At 64.4% G+C, this 19,380-nt stretch overlaps 1 protein-coding gene across 5 annotated transcripts in view; it reads right to left on the reverse strand.

Moving 5' to 3' along the window:
- Positions 1-11,593, reverse strand: part of AATK (apoptosis associated tyrosine kinase) — a 31,627-nt gene extending 20,034 nt beyond the window's left edge. For 2 of the 5 annotated variants that reach the window (XM_042965859.1, XM_042965858.1), the window contains exon 1: positions 11,454-11,593. In XM_042965859.1, the coding sequence (XP_042821793.1) occupies positions 11,454-11,535 (82 nt within the window). In that variant the 5' untranslated portion in view covers positions 11,536-11,593. Of the gene's footprint in view, positions 1-5,960; positions 6,273-11,453 lie in introns of those variants that run through there. The other 3 variants (XM_042965862.1, XM_042965860.1, XM_042965861.1) reach the window with 3 other exon arrangements.
- Between the last annotated feature and the right edge of the window lie 7,787 nt (positions 11,594-19,380).

Raw genomic sequence — 19,380 nt, forward strand, 5'->3', positions numbered from 1 at the left:
GGGCGCCGGGCAAGTGTCCGTCACGTGACTGTGCGGCCAAGGGGTCGTGGGGCCCCCCAGACCACGCGCGAGGTCTCCCGAGGGCCAACCGTCAACGGGCGTGGTTGAGTCTATGTCAGTCACACGTCGATAAGGTTGAAAGCAAGAGGCAGGACTGCTCCTAATGAGTCACCGTTGTGTTAAAAAAAAAAAAAAATTCACCTGGAAGAAAATCTCTCAAACCGTGATCGGTGCCCGTCTGGGGCGGCAGAACCCGCTTACCGCCTGCTCGTTGCTGGCACATTCCATACGGCCGCTGCTGAGCACGCGGTCTCTAGAATCTAGTGTGTGTCATCTCCCGTAATTATCACTCACAACCCATCGTTCCGTCTGGAAAGACCCCCACGGCCGCAGAGCACACAGAACAGGGCCCCGGCGTCACCGAGTCCTGGGCTCGGCCCCCCACACCCTGTCCAAACTTGGGGGAGCCACGTGGCCAGAGGTCAGTGAGGTCTCCCCCGGGAATGATGGGGACACAGAAGGAAGGTGGAGGTGGCCTTCATCAGGCAAGAGAAGGGGCAGCGACCCTGGTTCCGTCCTCGAGTCCGTGGACTCACTCCAGGGACTTGAGTTTTGGCCACGCCGGCATCGTACAGAAGGGACGTGGGCTGAGCCGCGTTCTGGGCCCCGGGGCGGCCCTCCCGCACCTGCCCCTCTCAGCACCCACCTGGCTGTCCCGGCCTGGACCCTCCTCCCCAGCCCCGCCCAGGCCGCCAGGCCGCTGACACAGCGGCCACCAGCACAGCCAGGACCCTGTCCAACCTTCAGGGGTCTGAAGCTTCCAGGCCGTTCCTCACCCAGGCGGGCGCCATCTTCAAAAGCACCACCCACCAATGGCCCCTCTGAGCCATCCACGCTGAGCCCCACTTGCCCACGGGCTTGGCGTGAGGGGACATCCCTGCGGGCCTGAGACACAGGCAGTACTCGGGTGCCATGCTGAAGGAGCGAGGGCGGGGCCCGTCAACCCTCCAACCTCGACGCCACGTGCCTCGGTTTCCCCAGTCTCCTCTGGAGAGGCCACCCCCTGCTGTCCACCTGGCATCTGCTCTGAAGGGTAAGTGAGCAGTCTGACCACTAAGATGCCATGATTTTTGTTTACTTTTTGTTTATTTTATTCTGAGGGGGAGAGAGAGAGAGAGAGAGAGAGAGAGAACTCGTGGGGGAGGGGCAGAGCAAGGGGGACAGCACAGAGCCCGACATGGATCTCGAACTCTCAACCCATGAGATCGTGACCTGAGCCAGGGGCAGATGCTCAGCCAGCTGAGCCCCCCAGGCGCCCGATGCCATGATTTTTTAACGGGAAGTAAGTGTCGTGAGGCCCCACAGGTGTGGAGTCTCCAGAGCAGCAGAAAACATGGGGTGTTTGCCAGGGGCCGCGCGACGGGGAGTGGCTGCCGGTGGCTCGTTGTGTCGTTACGGGGTGAGGAGAAAGTTCTGGAACCAGAGGGGTGGGTGCACGACACTGGGCACTAAATACCCTGCATCGCTCACTTCCAGACGGTCCCCTTTACGTTACGTGAGCTTCACCTCGATTTCAAAGTGTCCGGAGAGCACTCAGACGCCCGTGGAGGCCAGGTCAAGGGTCACGTCCACAACAGAGAGTACTGTCCATCGAGGCCTGATGCCCTCTGCTGCTCGCACCACGGAGAGCTCACTCCCCAGCAGGAGCAGCCGAGGGGTCCCCAGCCCAGCCCAGTGCGCCCCGGGCTCCTCACGTGGCGTGCCCAGGCTGCCCAGCCCACGGGGACTCCAGCGCGGGGATCAGCCGCAGGCCCGGGGCGGGGCCTCGGCCGGGCGTCTGAGGACATCCTGGCACCAGTCCCCCTGCCCCCATGCCCGGTGACGCAAACGGGGTCCTGCACAGGAAGGAACCACAGCCAGGAGGGCGTTCTGCTGAGTTAACAGGATGAGGCAAGTGAACAGTGTTAAGGGTGGCAGTTTGCGTGCCCAGGGTGTCAGGGGCCAACGTCCCAGGGAGGCCCCACTGACCCCATCATCTGCCCCTGACACCCCCATCTCCCAGCCCCCTGCCGAAGCAGGCGGGAGTCAGCAGGATTCTGGGGTTCCAGGGGCGGGGGGGGGTGGCCGGCAGGAGAGGCCCCCACCCCCACCAGCCGTCCTGGGAGCAGAGCCAGTGCTGGGGGTGGAGGGGGCAGAGGTTCTCCACGAAGGTTGAGGGCCCAGACGTGGAAGTTTTCCCTAGAGGAACGGAATTCTGGAGCGGGGACACGGGCGCCCTCCACCAGGTCTGGGCCCTCATGTGGCCGGGCGCCTCCCAGGGGGACCCAGGCTCGTGTGTTTCCTCCCTTCTTCCCCCAGATTTCAGAAGATGGCGGGAAGGATGACAGAACGGACCGGGGATTGAAACCAGAGCTCCCACTTGTCTGTAAGGGGGGCTGCGGGCTGCCGGGGTGGGAGTGGCAGCCAGAGACACACGCGGGCCCCCCCGGGACGAAAGCCACACCTGCAGGAGACACCCCACAAGAGCCGGGACTGCATCCAGAACCGTCACGCACGGCCCCGAGGGGCCTAAGAGAGCCTAAGGGGGGAAGGACCTGACCACGTCCTCCCCACCTCAGAACCCGACTCTGGGCAGGGTCGCAGCTGCCCAGCCTCCGCCCCCCGCAGGTGCGTCTGGGTGGGGAGGCTGTGGCCCACTGCCCCCACCCCAGAACCTTCCAAACCTCTCACCCCCGAGTCCCGGTCTCCTGCTCTGTGCAGGACAGGGGGCGGGGGACGTGCACACAGGGCTGGACGGTGAGCAGGTGATCTGAACAGTCGTGCACCCCAAAGACAGAGGTGGGGCCGCGAGGGGAAGGGACGCCCCCTCCAAGAGAGAGAAGCGCGAGTGTCCACCTAGAGCGACAGGCCTGGAGCCGGCGGTCACGGCTCAAAGCTCTGCGGGTGCAGACGGCCTGCCCGGGCGGCCGTGGCCAGGGGCCAAGTGGGGTCACGGCAGCCGCTCACCCGAGAGGGCTCTTTCCGGAGCCCCCGACCACAGATCCACGGAGGGCGGCCCGGCAGCTGGCGTGGCCAGTATCAGCCCCCTTCCTGCTGTCGCTGTGGGTCGGAACCTAGAACCTCACCCAGAGCCTAAGAGGGGGAAGCCTGGGTTCCAGCTCCCCGGGGGCAGGATACCTCCGCGGGGGCCCTGGGGCCTTCCTTCCGGAGAAGGGGGGAGGGACAGCACACAGGTCCCCACGTCCTCACACACGGGCACTCACACGCACGTGTGCACACACACACACATACACACACTCAAGTACGTACACATTTGCTCCCACGCTCACATGCTTTCATGTGTTCAGTCTCCCACCCACGCACACCCACGCACACCCACGCACACCTCTAGGCCCTCACATGCACGCGCACGTGCCTGCTCCCTGATACGTGCACACACACTCGCACGCTCACACCTGCACACACACGCACTCCCCGCCATCACGCGCGTGCTCTGGAGCGCACACGGGCGGTTTGGGGGGGGCACACCCCTGGGGGCTCCCTCCAGGTTCCGCCCCAGGACCGAACCCCAGGGCCAGATGAGCAGCCGGCCAGCTCCGCCCCACATCAGGCCAGCTTGTCACAAACACAGGGACGGAAGGAAGTTCTGCAATCTGCACACTGTCCAGTGACACATGAGAAAGCCCAGGCCTGGCCACCACCCACATCAGAGCCCCCTCCTGCACCACGGGTGCACTCTCACAGCTGGTCCTGAGGAGGGGGCCTGGGGGTCTGGGTGAGGACCGCTAACACGGGTGCCGCGGCCTGCCTCTATGCTCCCCTCTGGCTGACACACGGTCCCCTCTGCACAAATGCTCCTCCCACTTGGTCCCCGGCCTCGTCCTCCTGTCCTCCTGAGACATGCAGCACGTCCAAGGCCCGCACTCCCCCTGGGGGCCTGTGGGTGACACCCCGGGAAAGCAGGCCCGACTGTCCTGTTCACCTGGGGACCCCGTTCTGACACACGCCCGGCACGAGGCCGCCCCGAGGGGCCGGAGCTGGATAGATGAGTGCTTTCTCTTGAGCCCGGCGGGGTGGGGGCTGCTGGGGGACAGCAGCTTGGTAGAGGCCAAGGGCCCACCAGGCTCAGGCTCGCCCCAGCCCCAGATCTCCTGCCATCCTCGCCTCCAAGTTTCTGCCTGGACCCCATGCAGGGCAGAGTTGGGGTGAGGCCGGCTAGGGAAGGAGGAAGGCAGGGACGTCGCCCAGGCCAGGGGAAGCCTCGGCCACGAGCAGGAATGCGCCCATGGGCCTAGCAGAAGGAGCCCAGGCCCCACCGAGGACCAGGACAGCCTCTTCCAAGGCTACGCGGCTTTGATCTGAGCAAGATCGTTCCTTTGGGCGGATCATCCGCGGGCGCTAGAAGCTGCCTCTTCGGGGGTGCACAGCCCGTTCAGAAGCGCAAGCGCCACGACACCTGTGTCTGGCCAGGAGCTTGGCCCAGGACGCGTCCACACCACGCCCGACCGATGAGGGAAAGGCTGTAACGGGCGTTCACAGAAGAGACGTGCAAACGGGCAACAAGGCCCCGGAAAGGCCTCGAAGGCACCAAGTGGCGGGAAAAGGCAAGTAAGGCTGCCGCGGGGCGCCCCGGGTTGGCGGCCACCACGCGCTGGGCGGCCCGCGACATCCACTGCGGCTGCCCCCACCCCGAGCGGCTCCAGCCGCTCTCCCAGCAGGGCCCTGATGAGCGTATCGGGGGGGGACAAGGGAGACCCCGAGCTGCGCGACTTGTGGACGCGAAATGTGCACGTGAGGCCAGCCCCTGGAGGCACACGCGGTGCCGGTGGGGGGCAGGGAGTGGGGAGGGCCTGGCGGTCAGCATGGGGACACCAGCGTTCCTAACCCCGCCGCTCAGATGGTTGCACGACTCCGTGAGTGCAGTAAACACCACCGGAGTACGCGCTTCACGGAGGTGAGTCCGGGGCGCCTGGGCGGCTCAGTCGGTTGAGCATGTGACCAGCTCAGGTCATGATCGCGCAGTTCCTGAGTTCGAGCCCCGCGTCCATCGGGTTCGCTGCTATCCGCGTGGAGCCTGCTTAGAGCCTCTGTCCCCCCCTCCCCTCCCCCTCTCAGAAATTAAAGAAAAAGCCAGGGGCGGGGTGAGTCCCTTGGAATGTGAATTCTATCTCAACAAAGCTGTCATAGGGAAGTCGGGACAGAAGGCAATGGCCGTCCACACCAGGTCACCGGCGGAACAGTGCCATCGGCGTGAGTGGGACGGACATCCGACAAACAACCCACCCGCCCGGCCTGAGGCCAAGCAAGAGCCACTGAAGGCCCTGGGTCCTCCTACTCGGGGGGGTCGGAGCCCCCGCACCCGCTGGGGACCACAGGCGGCCCCGCAGCCCCTTGTTCAAAATCATTAAGAATTTTAACATGGCAGAGCATGAAGCCTGTGGGACCCTCCCCGGAGCCAGACCCCGACGAGGACTCCCCAAGTCCCCAAGACGGTGTCCCCAGAACCATCCTGCTGCCGGGCTCCCACACCGGCCTCAGCACAGGGGAGGCCTCGGCGGAGTCCAGAGGTGGGACCCAGGCTCCCCTGCTCCCGGCCCGGCTCCCACGGACAGACAGCTTGTCCCCCCGGCCAGCCCAAGGCCAGCGGCCAGGGCACCCTGACCAGCAGGTGGGCACACCCTTCATGGCGAGGGGCACCACCGCACCCTCGCCGGGGCTGAGCAAGGCCAGGTCCGGCCACACCCCACCGTGGGAGGTGACCTCCCGTCGCCAGGACCCCACTGCCTCACGCACACGCGCCGACCCCTAGGCCGCCCAGCCACTGCACTGGCCCTGCCCACTCCTGTCCTGCCACTTCCTCCTCCCCAGAGCAGGGGCTGGGGCCTCTCGACCACAAGCCCCCGTCCCCCGGGGCCCGACGGTGGAGAGCGGCCCCTGTCCTCCCAGAAACCCCCACTTACCCCGCTCCGGGCGGCCGCTCCCACGTGGCTCCAACCGCTGGTCTAACCCCAGAGTGACTCTCCGGAGACCCCTGACCCTACTCGGGGCCCCCAGGCGCCCCGCCTCGGCCCTGCCACTGCCCGAGGAAGCCGGGGGGGGGGGGGGTTTGGCATGGACACGGCCCAGACAGGCCGCCTGGGAACTGGCCTCCGGCCCTGCGTCCCCTGCCCTCGCTTCCTCTGCTGCTTCCTCTGCGGGGGGCGGGGAGGCCTCGGGCCGCCGTCCCGCTGGCGCCCCTTCCCGTGCGACAGGCAGGTCCTGAGGATGCCTGCGCGTGGTCGCCTCACTTTCTTCTCAAGGCTCCACCAGGTGGGGACGGCCGCCCCGTCTGCACAGGTGGCGGAGGCAGGCGGAGGGCAGGAGGCAGGCTCAGAGCCACCAGGGGCTGCCGGACGGCACATCACCAGCGGGGATGGGGCACAACAGCGCTGGGAGCCAGAAGTCCTCGGTCAGGGCCACGCTCCCTCTGGGTCCTGCCGGCCTTTCCCAGCTTCTGGGGGTGCCAGGCGGCCTCCCGCATTCCCGCAAGGACCTCAGCCACGGGACTTAGGCCCACCCTGAACACTTACGAAGACTCCCATCCTGAGGCTCCAGATGGACAGGAACTTTGGTGGGGGACACTATTCCCTCCAGGAGCCCACTGTGGCAGGGAAGATGGGGTACGCGGGGGAGTTTCCCAGATAAAGGAGAGGCACGCGCCCCCAGGAAAGACTGTGGGTCGAGGGGCCCACCCTTGGGAAAGGCTCCATGGCCAGGGGACAGCAGAGGCAGCCTTTGAGGGCCAGCCACCGGGACAGAGAGCTCTGGACCCCGGAGCCCCAGGCCACCTGCTTCGGGCACTGACATCCCTGCCCCCATGACTGCAAGGAGAGCAGTGATGGAGCTGGGGGCCGAGGGGGAGGCGGGATCTGGTTCTCCCCTCAGCCATGACCCCACCCAGGATGCCCTAGTACCCACCCAGGCCAGCGGAAATCAACAGCAGAACGGGGCTGTGGGTGCGACAACCAGGAGGTCACGGCCCTGGCGGGGGCCTCATGGGCCGGGACCCCCAAGGACAAGGTGGTGGCAAAGTCCATGCACAGAAGCCAGAGGCAGTAATATGCCCGGCCCAAGGTCACCCAAGGCGGGGGAGATGGTCTGGCCTCGGAGGGATCAGGTCCAGGCCAGCCCCAAGTTCAGGTCAGGCGCAGGCCGGAGCAGCACGGACGGGCAGCCAGCGGGTCAGGAGGCCACACTCAGGGCTAACTGCGCCCAAGGGACACTCTCCAGCCCCAGCAGGTGACCACACATGTTATTAACAGGCAGGCTCTGCCCCGGCATGTCCGCACGAGGTGCACGTGTGTGTTCATCGGTGTGAAGGGGCACGTGTGCAGGCGTGCACCTGTACGTACGTGTGCACATGAAGAGTGTAGGCGTGTGCGACGGCTTATATGTGTGCACAGTGTGTGACCACGTGCGTGTGAGCACGTGTGTGTGTGCGCATAGGAGTGCAGGTGTGTGCACAGGTGGGTGAGAATGCACGTGCGTGTGTGTGCACATGAGTGCAGGTGTGTGCGAGGTTTATATGTGTGCGCACAGGTGTGTATGAGCACGTATGTGTGCGAGTGCACATGAGGAGTGGGGGGTGTGTGTGTGAAGTTTATATGTGTGCGCACAGGAGTCTGCGTGAGCACGTGCGTGGGTGTATCACTTTCACTCATGGGAGGGCATGTGTGCATCCGTGAGCGTTCACGCGTGTACGAGTGTGTGTGAGCCTCTTGCGTGGGTGCAGGGCCCTGTGGGGGAGAAACAGCCCCACTGAGGGAAGGGCAGAGCCTGGCTTCCCGGAGAACATGCGGGAAGCAAAGAAACCGGCTCCCCTCCCCCTGTGCCCGGAGGGACATGGCTCCCCCTGCTGGCCCACACCCCGCGGACCCACCCCGGAGGGCACAAGAAGGCCGCGTGCCTCTGTGGTCCCGGAGGGGCCTGGGAGCGCCTGCCTCCGGCTCCGGCCAGGCCTCAGGGCAGCCGGGCTTGCAAACTGCTGCCAGTTCCCCGGGCGCCCCCGGGGTCCTCAGCTCCCCTAGGTACACCCCTCCTTTCGTCCCCTCAGACCCCCCCCCACCGAGGCGTCACCCTAAGGCCCTGGCTGTGCCCAGCCCTGTGCTGGGAGTGAGCTCCCCGTGGGCCAGGCTCGGGGTGAGGATCCACCAGGGGCACGACATGAGCTGAGAGGCGGGGGGAACCGGCCGGGGCTGCCTTGTCTTCCAAGAACTTTCCCACACCCCCAGTCCCACCAGCCAGTGCACAGGACCCCTGCCCCGGGTCAACCTCGACCGGCGTGGCCAACACCTGCTTTCACGCCACCGACCCCGTGAACCCTCACGTGACCCCCAGAGGTGGGCACCTTACAGCTTAGGAAACTGAGGTGGCACAGAGAGGGCCACGTGGTCAGGGAGGGGAGCTCTCGGGGAGAAGCCAGAACCTGGAGGCGGCCCCTCAGACAGCCCCAGGCCCCCCGGGATCAGGGACTCATAGCCCTGCCCAGAAACGCAGCACGGTGACCAAGGCCGGCACCTGCCAGACACCTACTGAGGTCCCTCAGGCCTCATCCGGCCGGGTCCCCCCTCGGGACACTCCTACAGGAGAGGGGACCCTCACTCTCTCATGGCCACACCATCCTGTCCCTCCCGGCCCCGCCCAACTGCTCCTGACCCTCCCTGTGACACACCCATCATCCCTCGGTTCGCGCCTCCCACCTGGTCTCTCCAGGGTGAGGTTTCACGTATTTGGGACTGAACCTCAAGAGAGGTCGAGTGTTCGTTCGGCCCAAGGCCACACGGCACTGAAGTCACACGGCTACGTCTACCAAGAAATCCCGCACCCTCACCCGTATCCTGGGAAAGAGGACCCCAGAAGTGGCAGCCTGCACAGGCCCAAGGTGCCCCAAGACCACACATGCACGCCTGCCCCCCCCCCCCCCATGGCACCTGGCCCTGCCCATACCTGAGAGCTGGTGGTGGCCCAGGCAGGCACTGGTTTAGGTGGGGTCCCCAGGTCACACTTGAGCAGATACAGCCTCAGCCTCAAACTCAGTCCCCTTTTCTTTGTTTTTTTTCTTTTTTTGGTATTTTTTTTTTAATTTTATTTTTTTAAATTTACATCCCAATTAGTTAGCATGTAGTGCAACAACGATTTCAGGAGCAGATTCCTTAATGCCCCAGTCCCCTCTTCAATATAACTGCCACCGTCACTGCCTCCCGCCCATAGGGACCACCACGGAATCCCAAGAAAGCCACATGGCCTGGCCTGGTGACTTTATGAGGGACTCCCTGCACGGGCCTGGCCTCTCTGTCCACCCCTGACTGCTGGGCAACCACAGACACAAACTTCAAGACGGCCAAGAACTCGGGTCTTCCCTGCCCTCCGGACCATGCCCCCAGCATGGTCCCCCGCACCCCCCAACACGTGCAGCCCTCAAAAAGAGGCACCTGTCTCCACTCTTGGGTGGCGCCATGGAACCACCTCTAAAATAGCATCTCTGTTCACTAAGCCCCAAGTTTTTTCCCCAGGCACTTAACCTCCACGAGGGCCTGGGGGTAAGCACTGTTATCCCATTTTACAGATGAGAAACCAGCCCCAGAGAGGCGGGTTTGGGCAGAGAGACCCCAACGGGTGAGAACTGGGCTCCGAACGCTGGGCGCTTAGCGGGAGGCCAGGGGACCCCACCTTTCCTCCTCCCCAACGCTCCCGTGGGGCCAACACCCTGCACTCCTGCCCGTTTACCCACCGCCGCCGTTCAGGGCAGCCCCTCTACGCGAGGACACAGCTCTGCCCTTCACTGACCTTGCAGAGGAGACCTCCCCTCAGCCTCCGAACAACTTTTTTCCCTGGAAGTCATTAAACTGACACATTGTAATTACACTGATCACAGCTGTTTGCACTGTTGTTTCTCTAAAGTGGGGGAAGGGTCCGTGCCCAGGACACACCCGAGTGTAGGGAGGGGGTAAGTGAACCCCACACAGGGCAAGTCTGGGCTCCACAAATTGTGCAAGAGGGCGGGTGGGGGGAGGGCTTCCATCCCGGGGTCAGTCCTGGCGTGCACACACACACACAAGCACAAACGACCCTGCTACCAGTTCCAAGGCCGGCACTTCCTGAAGCTGGACCCCCGCCTCCCAGAGGGCACGCTGCCTGGAGCGCTGGCCTGGAGGGGCCTGGATGCCTGTCCCTAAAGGCTGCCCGGGCACAGGGCTGCTGCTGTCCGCCCTCCGGGCCAGCTGCTGATGACAGCGCCTTCTCCAAGCCCTGGGAGTTGGTTGCCTGGGAAGTCTTTTCTGAGGGACTGACACCCACACCCTAAACCCAACAGACAGACTTCACGTCAGCTCCCTCCTCCCGGGAGCAAAATGCCTTCGGATGGGGCCGTGCCCAGGAGACCCCGCGCGTGGCTGCACACGCCGGGCCCTGCTCCAGGGAGGGAGACCCAGGAGAGCCTGTCACATGTGCGCCCGGCTTTGTTTTGGCTGGATTAGCCTGTGCCAAAGCTCCAGTGACATGTGGGTGGGACTCGGGCCCCTGGGCCATGGCTCCAGGGCAGGGATTTATCTCTCAGGCTGGTGGAGGAGGCCCGGAGCTGGGAGGGACGGAGGGAAGAAAGCCTACCACCTCCTGGTGACGGATGCGGGCCTCCAGCTGCCCCCGGCGGCTGGGCCCACTGAACCTGCCCACCGCCGCCAGGAGGCCAGGCAGCCACGGGTAAATGTGGTGCCACCAGGCTGGCAGAAGAAGAGGCTGGGCCCCAGGGCCCCTGCAGCCAGCTAGATGGTGCTGCCTTGGCTTCCCCCACACTGTCCAGGGGGCCCGGACACCCACCGAAGCCCATCTCTCCCGAGCCTCTGCCCAGTGGGCCGTCCTATGGGTGGCCACTGCTCCCAACTCCCTATGCAGGCTACTGGTCAGCCAGGCAGGGCTCCCTAGAACCTGCCCCCAGCACCGACAGGGGCCTCCCACACCAAGACCATGGGCGGGCAAGGGGCCATGGTGGCCTGGGACCCAAAGCAACACTCCCACACCTCCCCGGGGGGCCCTGGTCCTGGCCACTTCCTCCCCTGGACACCTGGGGCCAATGCAGGCCTCCTGCCCCAGTTACCTGAGCCTCCGCGGCCCACCCCCCTGCCAGAGGCTTCAGCTGTGCCAGTGCCGGCACCACGGCCTGCCCACCTCCACCATCAGGCCCCTAGGGGGTCCTTCCCAGAGCAGTTCCTCCCGCGGGCTCTACTCAGGGTGGGGAAAGGGTTAATTTCCATGCAAAAGAGGAAACCGCGGCTCAGGAAGCATCATGTCCGCAGTGGGGGGGGGGGGGGGGGACTGGACTGGAGGTGGGGGTGGGGGGTTTGGCGGGCTGGACCGGCAGGTTGGGGGCAGCCGCAGCGGGCAGAGGGCTGGCCCAGGGGCGCGGCCAGCGGACTCACCGGGGTCGAAGTGCGAGCTGAAGGCGAAGCTGGGGTTGAAGAAGGACGACGACATGGCCAGGGCTAGCAGCGCGGCGGGCATCCCCGGGCTGACGCTGCGCTCAGGACGCCCGGGGCCCCGGGCCGCGCCGCGCCATCGCCCGAGCGGCCGCCGCAGGTGCGGAGCGCGCCCTGCCCGCCGGCCCGCCGAGCGCCCACCGCCGCAGCCGCGGGGCCGGGGCGGGTGCCGTGCGGGCGCGGGGCGGCGGCGGCAGACGAGGAGCCTCCGCCCGGCCGGCCGCGGCGCCGCGGGGCTCCGGGGCTGGTGCAGTCCGAAAACACTGGCGGGCGCGCGCGCGGGAGCGGGGGGGGGGGGGGGGGGGGGGGCTCCCTCCCCGGCGGGGCGGGGGGGGGCACGGAGCCGCGCGGAGGGGGGACCGGGAGGCTGGGGGGGGGGCGCCGGGACGGGGCGTGGGGAGGAGGCGCGGGCAGAGGGGACGGAGAGACGCAGGGTGGGAGACCCGGAGACGCGGGGGAGGCACGGAGGCAGGAGGGGGCACGGAGACGCGGGAGAGGGCACGGCGGCACACGCGGGGGTGGGCACCGTGGCGCGCAGGAGGAACACGAAAGCGCGCGCAGGGGGGCCCGGAGGCGCGCGGGGGGCCACGCGCGCGGGGCTCGGGGCCTGGCACGCGGCCCGCACACGCAGGTTTCGGAGGCGGCTCGGTCCGGCCCCGCGCCCTTGGGGCGGCGCCCGCGCTGGCGGGGGGTTATTTTTGCACTGGCCACCCTCGCCTGTGCCTCGCCGCGACGACCGTGGAGGAGGAGGCGGCCGCCCCCACCCGGGAGTGCACAGCGCCCGGCGTTTGGGGCGGGCGCGGCGGCGGCGCCGGGCACCGAGGGACGGTCCCCTCCACCCCCACCCCCCACGCCGCGCCATCTTGCACCGCTGCGGCGCCCGCTGCAGGGGACCCGTGGGGCGCGGGCGGCCGGGGTTGGGCGGGCGGGGGGGGGGTGCTGAGATCAACGCCCCTCCCCCTGTGGGAGCCGGGAGAGTTACAGTGTAGTCGGGATCTGGGTTTTATGTAACCTGGGTCACGCTGGTTCATCCATCCATTCATTCCCCGGCCGATGAGCAAAACCCCTTGGCAGGGCCCCGCTGGAGGGCAGGGGTGTTGTGGGAGGCAGGAGGGGGCACCTACTGCCCTCAGGGCCTGCGAAGGCTTTGGGGAGAGCAAGGACGCAGGCTCCCGCTGAGGAGTCAGCCCCTTAGGGAGAGGGTGCCGGAAGGTGGCCTTCTTCTAAGGGGTCCCCTTGTGTAGAAAGTGCCCCACCAAGGGGTGAAGGAATGGTCCCCTCCTTTCCCTTCAGACCTTAAGGGTCCCCTGCTATGAACAGTCCCGACCCACCACGGGCCTGTGGGAGCGAACAGGGTATCCAGAACCTTCTGACCGACCCTGATTGTGTGGAGGCTGCTGCTCTAAGTAGCTTTGACCCCACAGGCCGCTGTTGAGGATAAAGCAGCCACAGGTGGAACAGCCAGTAAGGGGCCCGGTGGGGACAGGTGCTCAGATCCCGGGGGCGAGCAGGGTCAGAGGCCACCAGTGGTGAAGGTGACTGAGGGCTGTGATCTCGGAGTGTACCCAGGAAAAGGGGCTGGGTCCACAGTCCGCGACCTCCCCTCCCCACCCAGGAGGTCGGCCCAGCACTGCCCGGCCCCCATAGGGAGGGTCCTGCCTCTGCCCACCCAGGAAGGTGCCCCGGATACCTGGACCCCGGGGAGGCTCCTTGAGGGACAGGCAGGGGAGATGACCGGTGGCCATCTCTGTCCAGACCCTCTGCACCACTGTGGCTGGCCTCAGTGACCAGGGTCAGAAGACAGTTCCCTGTGGCACGGTTTGCCTGTGAACACACATGTGGGCACACATTCAAACGCATGGGTCACCCGTAGCGGAAGCCTCATGCAGAGGGTGGGTAGATCTTGGAGCATTGGGGTTACGGACCTTCCTCTGGGGTCCAGGCAGGGCAGGGAAAGCCCCAGGGCTCCAGCTGCAACACTCCCCCCGCACTTGACCACAGTGACGCCCCTCCCCCCCCCCATCCCAGGCAGCAGGGTCTTCCCAGGTTTTCCTGGAGCCCTGCTGTGTCCCAGGCATGGTAACCATCGAACTTGAGGCATTCCAGATCCCCCCGCCAGCGTTCTTCTGTCCCTTGGGCTGGTACTTCCCACGTGGGGCCAGCCGGCAAGCATCACCGTCACCACGGTGTGGGGCAGGAAGCCTGGCACTGGAATTTAGGGGAGGGTCTGTCTGGATGCTCCCCGGAGTCAGAGCCAGGAACCGCTGTCCTGCCGGGGTCTCCTGAGCCCAAGGGCCCCCGGTTGGCACGAGCCTGACCCTCTTCCGGCATGATGAGGCCCACTGGGCAGAACAGGGCGCCGCAGCCCTGTGGAGGGCAGAGCTGAGCTGCTCGGGGCTGGCCAGGCTGCCTGGGACTCTTTCCCTGGCCTCTGGGCTGAGGTCCAGCCCCCTGACCTCTGAGAAAATACAGGGAAGACAAAGGATCCGAGCACCAGCAGCAAATACAACACCTTGTGCCCTGGGGCACTTGCTTGCCCAGTGTCAGGGGTGGGGGCAGCAAGACAGAGAGACAGGTCCCAGTGTAGAGGGCAGGCAGGGATGGCCCAGGGCTCCCGCAGGTCTGGCTTATACCAATCCCAGGGTGGGGGGAGGTCCCTGAAGACATGCCCCCACTTCCCCTGACCCGGGGGGAGGCCGGAGCCCCAGAGCCCTCCACAGCCAGAGCTGGGCCTAATAAAGGTGGGGGTCAGGGTGCCACACACCTGGGCGACCGCTGCCCAAGGGGCTGGCTTGTCACCCGTAAAGGCCAGGCTGGCAGGTGCTGTTTCCCTGGCTTCACCACAGGACCCACAGGAAGTCCTAGGCCACGGGGATCAAGGTCACGGCCAGGAGCCTCTGGGCCTACAGCACGGGGTCACAGAGGCATCTCGGGCAGATGGTGTGAAACACTGTTCCTGCCTCCCCGGTGCTTGGGGTGGAGAGGGGAGGGCACCTGTCCCCAGAAAGATCCAAGGGGGCCGGGCCTCGCCGGGAATGGTGTCTACAGAGGGAGTTTGGGCCTAGAGGAGACGCGGGAAAGCCCGAGGCTTCGGCAGCATGTGCAGGAGCAGTGTGGGGCCGGGCGGGGTGACGGAGTGAGGCCGCTCTGTCCCTCAGCAGGTGAGCGGGCCCACGTCCCGTGCAGGAAAGGGATGAAGCGTCACACCTGCGGGGACACAGGCCGGCCCTGGAGGCGTGCTCGGCGAGGGAAGCCCCAATGCACCAGGACAGAGGCTGTGGGCGCCCCCCACCCCCCGTGTGAGGGGCCCACGCTGCTCCCAGCCACAGAGATAGGACGCAGCCGGTGGGCCAAGTGCCCAGTGAAGTGACCGCTGAAGGGGTGCGTGGCCTCTTTTGGGGTGACTAAAGTGTCCTGTGATGCTCGTACACCTGCAAAACCCAGAATTGTGCGTTCTAAACAGTGACCTCTGTGCTGTGTGAATTATTTCTCAGTAAAGCTGTCGCACTTAGGAATCGGGTAACTGATATTTTGAAATTTTTTTTACACTTACTTATTTTTTTGAGAGACAGAGCGCGAGTGGCGGGAGGGGCAGAGAGAGAGAAGGAGGCACAGAATCGGAAGCAGGCTCCAGGCTCTGAGCCGTCAGCACAGGGCCCGACGCGGGGCTTGAACTCACAAGCCGTGAGATCATGACCTGAGCTGAAGTTGGACGCTCAACCGACTGAGCCACCCGGGCGCCCTGTGGGTAACTGATATTTTAATGCAATACCTTAAAGGGTCAAAATCAATGAGGAAATCCGCAATGAGCAACATACCACGATCTTGATTCACAGGAGCAGGAACAGAGCCGTCGGGGGCCTGAGACAAAGGGATGTCTGCCCGTCAGCCTGGCACCCCTTCAGTCCACACCCCAGACGAGCCCCTGGTCTGGCCAGCCTGGGGGGTAGCAGCCTCCTTTGTGCCCCTTGGGAACACGCAGGCCCCCTTTTAGGCCCCTAATAAAGGAGGGGGTCTGCTCTCCATTCTAGCTGGGTCCGCACCTGAGGCTTGGGGAGAGTGTCACAGTGGGGGACAGGCCTGGGGTGGGAGAGAGAGCAGGAGGGGGAGAGCATGAAAGGGTCAAGGGGAGGGGGCTTATTAAGTGTCCTGGGGCTGCCCTGACAAATGACCACGAGCCGGGGGGCTCAAAACAGCAGAAGTGTGCTCTCGTACAACTCCGGGCGAGGAGGGAAACTGACGGTTGGAAGGCACATCCCCTGAAGGTCTAGGGGAAGCGTCTCTGTCCTCTTCCACCTCCTGGTGGCCCCAGGGGTCCCTCGACCCGTGGCCATGTCACTCCAATCTCTGCCTCCATCATCCTGTGGCCTTTTCCCCTCCTCTGGGTGTCTCTTGTTCTCATAAGGAACCCGTCAGTGGCTTTAGGGCCCATCCCAATCTAGAATGATGCCATCGTAACTGGGCACATTGGCAAAGACTCTGTTTCCAAACAAGATCCCATTGACGGGTACCAGGATTCGGGTGTGGGCACACCTCTTGGGAGGCCCCCTCATCCTGCTACAGAGGTGGAGACGGGGCAGGGCCAAGGGCACAGGGACAGCATCTGTAGAGTCTCCTGTAATAATGAGACACATTGGCATTTCTGCACAAGGTTGCCCGTGTGGGGACGGGCACCACCGTGGGCATTGCAGGGCCCCAGGGACACCCTGCCTGCAGGGGTTTCACCCCCAGGAGATTCACGGCACCCACAGCCCCAGACCCGCTCCCCTGGCCCACCCCTTCCTGCTGCACCAGGAATATGACCACAGCCTGGGGGTGGGAGGAGGGGGACAGGTGCCTGTCCCTGCCTGTGTGTGTGGTGGGCAGGGGCAGCTGCAAAGGGAAAGGCCTGTCTCCCTCCCCCTGAACTTGCCCCAGACCCAGAAGAACTCTCCTACAGGAGCCTGCCTCCCACTGTTGTGCTTGGCAAGGGGATGACAGAAGGGGTTCTGGCATTTGCCAAAGAGGCAGGACGCAGTCACCGAGAGTGCCAGAGTTCCAAGCCAGCCTGGCCCCCACAGCACCCCCAGGGGGACAGGCCCTGACCTGGGAGGAGTCTGAGGCTTGCACCAGCCTTGTCCTTATGTAAAAACGGCTTCCTGTGAAAGAAGGGCTGATTCCCCTCATATTTGCGGGCCTTGGGGCAGGGCTGGGCTGCTGAAGGCTCTGCAGGGGGCAGGAGAGGGGGTGCGGAGACCAGGCCTGCCCCTCTCCCCCAGCAGTGGTTCCAGGCAGGAGAGGGCAGTGCCTGCTGTGCCCGTGCACGGGGACAACACTGTGCCCAGAGCTGTGAGGTGGCCCCCATGACCCATCCAGGCCAGCTCAGCCCAGAGAGCGGGCCCAGGGCCGCAGGTGAGGGGGTGCGGCCTGACTCTGGACAGAAATGAAAGCAGAGGGGCCTTCCAGAAGCCAGCTATCTGTCCGCTCAGGGCAGGTGCTGGTTCCAAGGGCCCGTCCGTCCACTCTCCATCCTGGGAACTCACCCCAGGCTTCTCACCCCTTACCTGCAACCTAAGCAGAAATGGACACAGGCCCGGCCTTCTGGAATATGCAGGGGCAGACGGAGCGGGGCTCAGCACTGGGCCAGTCACACTGCGAGACCCTTCACTGGTGCTTAATTTTTAGGTTTTCTCTCTGATTTATGCTTCATTAAAAGCATTGTTTCGGGGCGCCTGGGTGGCTCAGTTGGTTAAGCATCCGACTCTTGATTTCGGCTTAGCTTGTGACCTCACGGTCTCACTCCCTTAAAATAAATCAATCAATCTTTTTGTAAAAAAGCATTGTTTCCCATTCTACATTAAAAAAAAATTTTTTTATGTGTATTTTTCACAGAGACAAAGAGAGCAGAGCGTGAGCGGGGGAGGGGCAGAGAGAGAGGGAGACACAGAATCCCAAGCAGGCTCCAGGCCCCGAGCTGTCAGCACAGAGCCCGACGCGGGTCTCAAATTCACAAACCTCAAGATCATGACCTGAGCCGAAGTCGGACACTTATCCAACTGAGCCACCCAGACGCCCCAAATATTTCCTTTTTCTTATCGAGGTAAAATTTGTGTAACATAAAACAAACCATTTTAACATGAACGATTCAGTGGCATCTAGCCCATTCATAATGTTGTGCAACCAGTTCTAGAACGTTCTCCCCACTCCAAAATAAAAGCCTGTTCTATTTTAATTCCTCACTTCCCACCCCTCCATCCCTCAGCAACCCCCAGCCTGCTGTCTGTCTCTACGGATTTGCCAATTCTGGATATTCTAGACAAATGGAATCACACGCTCCGTGGTCCTCTGTGACTGGCTCCTGTCCCTCACGAGTGTGAGGGTTCGTCCAGCGTTTCATTCCTTGTGTGCCGAACAGTGTACATTGAGGGAATGTCAGCACTGCCTGCTGGGGACGAGACCTCGGGGTCCGCGTGCACGTGCAGGCGTGCATTCCACACGGGCACGGAGCAGACGGGCGTGCCGGGAATGTTTAGGGCAAGAACGTGGAACCGTCCACGGTTTGTCCCAATCATCCTGCTCTTGTGACCGTAGCCAAGGAGGAGACACTCCCCTGGACAGAGACACGCGTTGAAATAGCATCTCTATGACAAAAATGCTGGGATCTGTCCAGGGTCCAGCAGCAGTGGCCAGGGAGAGAAGTTTCTGGAACATCCTTAGCTTGCAGCCCTCACATGAAGTTGTTACACAAAGTAACATGTGTGAGCGACTCACACAGAGACGACAGATCTCAGAGCTGTGTCCGTGCTGTGCACAATCACCAGGGAAACCCACGCAGAGGAAAGCTGGATTTGGGGCTGGGAAGGGGCTGTTCCGCATGGCGTTATTGGGGCCGGGCTCTGTTGGTGAAGCACACGGGCCCAGAAAGCCAACGGACATAAGGTGTCTCCAGGCAGACCACAGCCAGGAAGGGTCCCCGGGGTGCAGCTGTCTCTGGTCTCCCTGCTCTCAACCTGGTGACTGTCCTGCGAGGAGGGCCCTACCCAGAGAGAGAGGCCAGCCCTGCCTGGGGTCCCACAGCCCTGGTGGGAGGCCGCGTGGCCTGACAGAGACTTCCCTGACCCCGCCTCACCTTTATGGCCAGCCCTGACATGGCTCCCTGGCCCCCTACAGTGACCCATGCACACAGGCCAGCCGCCCGGCCTGGATGCTCACCGGAGGAGGTCCCATCATTGTCCAGTGGCTTCCGGTGGCTTCTCAGACATGCTGGCCAGCCTGCACGCCCTGGGTGACCCTGGCAGGCCCAACCAGCCATCTCCTGGACCCCTCCACTCCCCTCAGCCCTATGAGGCCAGCAGGCAGGGTGGGACCTAATACAACAGACATTTGCTGTCCACTCTCCCCGCCCCCACCCCAGCTTGGGGAGACCAGGCGCTGCCGACGGTCAGTCTGCCCAGCCCAGTATGGATGTGCCAGGTGCCAGCGAGCCCCTGGGGGAGGCCAGCGCCAGGCTGGAGTGCCCGGGAGGGGCAGGGAGGGGGGACAGGTGCAACCCAAGCCGTAAACAGGCCCAGGAGTTGCAGGTATAAAAGCAGACTCTTAGCACCCCCAGCCTGACCTGCCACCCAGAACCCTCAAAGGAAGCCAGGCGGAGGTGAGCCCTGCCCGGGGAGGGGGGCATGGGCTCTGGGCCCAGCCAGAGCGTCTGGCAGAAGCTGGGGGCCTCATCTTCATCCGTAGGACAGGGGGAGGCCCAGGGGGCTGAGGAGACTGCAGGGAGGTCGGGGGGGAGGGAGGAAAAGGAGGAGGAAGGGGAGGGGCAGCCCCAAGGGAGCCCCAGTCTAAAGGCAGCTGCGTGTGCCTGGGTGGGCACGTGTGCACACTCATGCTGGTG

This window comes from Panthera tigris, chromosome E1, assembly GCF_018350195.1.
Source record: "Panthera tigris isolate Pti1 chromosome E1, P.tigris_Pti1_mat1.1, whole genome shotgun sequence".
NCBI classification, from domain to species: Eukaryota; Metazoa; Chordata; class Mammalia; order Carnivora; family Felidae; genus Panthera; species Panthera tigris.